Below are 4,865 nucleotides of genomic sequence, written 5' to 3'. Positions count from 1 at the left end.
GAAACTACGGAGCGGAACACCTGGACACCCTGGATTTTCACATCCAGTCCTTAGATACAAGAAACTACGGAGCGGAACACCTGGACACCTGGACATCCTGGACTTCCACATCCAGTACCTAAATACAAGATACTGCGGAGCGGAACACCTGAACACCCTGAACTTCCACATCCGACACCTAGATACAGAAAACTACGAAGCGGAAAACCTGGACAAACTGCCACCTACAATACGATGAACTATGCTGAAGCACACATATACATACACCCATATACGCGCGCTCCACATGAATACTATTAAAAACTGAATAATTCTATACTGTTGTGAAAAAGGACTGGAAATTCGGTATGAACGGTAGCTTTACGTATAAAGTGTATTTGATTGTGTTGTGTATTCGTAAATTAGTAACACCATTCGGAGTATGAATAGGTAAAGAAGGCAAAGCAGTCAGCGCCATCTGTCGTGTAAAAAATGCGATGGACGTGCGAAGACGACGACGACGATGACGACACGACGATGACGACGACGACGACGACGACGGACCTGAAATAAAATCATCTCGCTCGCCATGTGAATACGTCCTGATCCTGTACACTAATCGTATTGAATTTGGTGGCAATCAATTCAGAACCCTTAATTCCTAGAGTGAATGTATCAATACATTTTTCTGATATACAGTCGTTCATAAGATATTTGAATCGAAACATAGGTACAAGAGATGCTTCGAGTAAAGAATCTCGGTGGGCCGTGCCCCATACGGCGGGTTGTCTGTACTTGGTAGGACACAGTGTTTTTGTAAGAAACGTTATATATTGTGACGTGGTAGATTTTACCCCGTCCGGTCCTCGGCGTGAACTGTAGTGGTACGCGGGAAAACGCAAATTAGAGAAGAATCCAGGCAAGATGCCACCACCTCAAGGGCTAACGAAGTTGCGAATTGGTTGATTTCTGATTCTGTTGTTTTGATTTTTACTATGTCCCATGCCGCGAATATTGTATTCGCGGTCTTACCGAATCTCGAGAAGAACCAGCGAGGGATCATCAGCGTGGGAGGAGCGAGGACGAAAGGCTGAGTGACGTCAGAGCGCCGGCAGAGCCCGAGCTGCGCGCGCTGTAGCTCACCGTACCAATCACCTCGCGACTTGGATCAACTCTACGTACGCTATCACCCGAGCTAAATGAACAGGTCTACGCGTACCGAGTAACTAGCAGGGAGCTATTACTCATTCCGCGTGACATAGACCTACGAACAACGGAGCACCTGTAACGCACCACAACTCATGACGGACGCCTACCGCTATCGACGAACGGAACGGAGACTCGCAAACTGGGAATCTGGGGACGCCTGGTGAACCGTTGGGAATTCCTATGGGACGACGGAGCCCATTGCGGGACAGCCAGTAATCGCTGTTCCCGAATCGTATGAATTGTCGCGAAGACGTATTTGAATTGTAGCGCGTGGTGTCATATCGGAGATTTCGGATTGGGGCCGTAGGACCAATCAGCGGTGGTTGCGAATACGGGAGAGGATGATAGTCTCCGGTGCTGCCAATTACGATCGAAAGGGAAGGCAACTTCCTTCCTCTTGCCTGGACTGTCCACAACACGAGTCGTGTTTTTGGGAATCGTTGGTTTTCGGGGTTCAAGTCTGTGGAGAATCCGGACTTCGTCCGAGACCGCGTACACGGGCTAAATTCTCCAGATCGAAGATACGTAGAGATTTCGGTAAGCGATTTGTTAATTTTTGTGAGCGACGAAATCTCGTAACACCCCGCGTTTTGTACATTTTGACTAGTGCCTGTAGGCACGTGGAAAATATTCCCACTTGTAGAATCGCGTTCGTTTGGAGTACGAGATTCTGCCGACAAGCACCATATTCGCGTAAATATGTTGCCCATTGTGGACATATTTATCGCGCGTTGTTGTAAATCTAAGTGCGTATGACTGTGTTAATGATTATATCTCTCAGCAATTTTGAGTGTTAGATCTCCAAATTTTATTGTATCGCGTTCGGGAGGGACGTGTTGCCGAGAGACACGAAATAGTCCTTGAGGTCGTGTTGTCGAAGTATCGCGATTAGATCGCGTTATAGTTTTGAATCGACTCATGTATTGAGAATTGTATGTAATTGTACCGATAGTGAATTGTCCGGAAGAAGTCGAAATGTCGAAATGTCGAATTGTAGCGAATCGTATGAAAGTATTTATGGAAGTTGAAAATGTCGAAATGTCGAATTGTCTCGAATTGTCCGAAAGTATTTATTGACGGTTGAAAGTGTCGAATTTTATCGGATTGTACGACTGTATTTTATCGATTGTTATAATTAGACTGCGCGGAATAGATCGCGAACTTTGTTCGTAGAAATTCGGATTAGGACATAAGCAAAAATTCATATTGTCATTCGTGGTTGTTTTAGTCGCGATCTTATTGGGTCCATTATTTTTTTTTTAAATTGTTAAATTTGGATTTTGTTGTATCCGCGTGGTCGAGTTCTAAATGGGCGCACGAAAGAAATACCGATTTTGTTTTTACTCATCGCGATTCCCCGCTGACGTCACAACTGATTGGCGCTCAGCGTGGGGCTCGTAGGAGCTGGAGCACGAAATAAAAAATCGATTTTGTTATTGTTGACCCAAAAAGCCGGAGTATTCATTTTGTTGAAGTTGTCCTTACTCTTGAAGATTTCCCACGCCTCCGCGGTGCTAAGTTAGCGAATAGAGGCCCGAACGACCGAATAAAACCGAATTATACGTGGTTCCCGTTTTGGAACCTGGCGCCCAACAATACCATAGGTATTATTTCGAATTGTATGTGTTAGCCCTGGGTTGCCTGGAACGCGAAGGAATCGCGTAAGTTGTGCGCCGGTCAGTCTCTCATCTCCCGACGAGCCTCGATCGCGAATTGTACGTCACAATATATATTATAAAGCTGTCTGGTGTGATACATTTTCGATGATTACCCTGAACCCTGTATAGATGAATACGCTTAATGTTTTATTCCCTCCCGCCCGTTGCTATTATTGACAAGATATGAGGAGATGGAGGTGAAGGAAACAAAAAAAGAAAAATAGGTATTTTAAATATATATTGTATATTGCAAGAAACAGTAGCTGTACAATTTTATTAAGAGAATAAACCCTTAAGCATGACCATTCTGGGCAGCCGTAGCGCTCTGCACGAAGGAGAGGTACTGGTGGTTATACAGGGAGAGTAACTCCACTAATAACTGATAAAGAGCCGGCGACCGCAGGCCTTTCTTTTCCAAAACCAGCCGAAGATCGGCCAATATGTTGTCTCTGGAGGCGTCATCCCCGCGGCGATCCAGCTCCGCAATCAGCGTGTCTTTGCAGCTGTTAGCGCTGTCGGTGATCTCGCATAGTCTGTTTATTTGGACAGTTGGAGATTGAGGTACGACACCCTCTTCATTACGACCACAGGTGGGTACGCTCTAGCTCTTTTAATGTCCGAATCGTCGTTACTCGTAGATATCGGCACCGATGGTTTGAAAATAATGGCCCGCTCGCCATATGAGTACGTGAATATTATTTCGTGAGCAGGCGTGGAAATAGGTGTGTTAAATTCCTCAGGTACTCCTTGATGTTGTCCTCGGCGACAAAAAACCTGTCGATGACGGGGAAGTGTTCGGTGTTGTGAGCCCAAATACTGGGTTCACGGATTTGACTGCCGGAAAGGGTTTTCGGGAGTCAGGTACTTAGGGATTCGTTGCCTGAGTAAAAAGTTGGAACTTAACTCTCGATAACAAGTAAAAGATTTATTTGAAACAAAACAAGTTACGTTAGAATACATTATTGGAATAAACCGTAAACGTGGTGAGTACGAAATCACGAGGCTAGAGGTTAGTACTTCGACTAAGTTACCGTAGTAACGCTTCACTCGTAGCTCTCTACTTCGTCTGACGAGCCGACAGGCCGTCCGCTTTTTATAATCTTAATTATGGAATTTTTTAGAGATACAATAACCAAGGATTGTTTCTATCTCTTTTCCTTTTTGATTGTGGATCGAGTGTGGTTTCCTTAACGTATTCTAATTTGGCATCTATTTCCTGAAGACGAGCCTTAGAAGAAGTGCTGAAAGCCTTGCATATTCTTTGCAATTCTAGAGAGGTTGTTCCACACATCTTTTTAGTTTTCGATAGGTAATGCTTGATGGTAGCCTCTCTTTCAAATATGGGGCTTAGGTCAGTGTGAATGACCAACTTCCAAGTATCCTTATAGTTCACGAGGTTTCCCATTTTTTCGAAGTATATCCCTGGTGTAGTATCGAATTCTCTTATCGTCAATTGCTGAGCTGGTGCGTTTTGGATCTGGGTCGTCCCGAACCATAGAGCGGTGACCCTGCAACATGTGCAGTTTGGCGTTGTACTAGAGGTAAGTAGACAATTGCCATTCAGCTCTTGTGACGTATAAGTTTTCGTGGCTATATAAAGCATGATTGGCTGTTGATGCTCATTAAGCATCAAACCATGTGTCCGAACAATTCTTCCATTTCGAGACTGTCGGCGGAGGCTCCTTTCTCTACTGGAGTGAGGATCTTATCTGAGGCGGAGAGGACCGCCGACCTTTTAAGTAGGGCCGAGGTAGCTCTCCGAAATAGGATCGAGAGGGCGCTAACCATTTCGTTAGCCGGAGTGAGTATTTAGACTTACATTTTTTTTTATTGAATTTTGCTTGTCTTTTGCATTAATTCATTGTTTGTTTCCATTTTTCTTTTAGCTCGACTTCATCAACATTCGCGAAATGCGAATGAGAAGGCGAGTCCGGGCGGATCTCCGTTCCTTGGTGGACTGGCACTGGGGAGAGGGAAGTGTCACGGAGCCCGACCTTAATTCATTGTTTGTTTCCATTT

General features: G+C 44.9%; 1 protein-coding gene across 1 annotated transcript; it reads left to right on the top strand.

Moving 5' to 3' along the window:
- Positions 1 to 4,001: 4,001 nt before the first annotated feature.
- On the top strand, positions 4,002 to 4,851 carry LOC107265548 (the record flags this gene model as incomplete). The annotated part of the gene is made up of 2 exons (XM_015735132.1): positions 4,002 to 4,647; positions 4,733 to 4,851. Coding segments are annotated over exons 1-2 (305 nt in total), but the record flags the coding sequence as incomplete, so codon positions are not given.
- Between the last annotated feature and the right edge of the window lie 14 nt (positions 4,852 to 4,865).

The sequence above is a fragment of the Cephus cinctus genome, unplaced genomic scaffold (assembly GCF_000341935.2).
Source record: "Cephus cinctus unplaced genomic scaffold, Ccin1 Ccin1_scaffold0229, whole genome shotgun sequence".
In the NCBI taxonomy this organism is placed as follows: Eukaryota; Metazoa; Arthropoda; class Insecta; order Hymenoptera; family Cephidae; genus Cephus; species Cephus cinctus.
The sequence above is the reverse complement of the archived record's forward strand: the minus strand, read 5'-3'. Positions and strand labels throughout refer to the sequence as shown.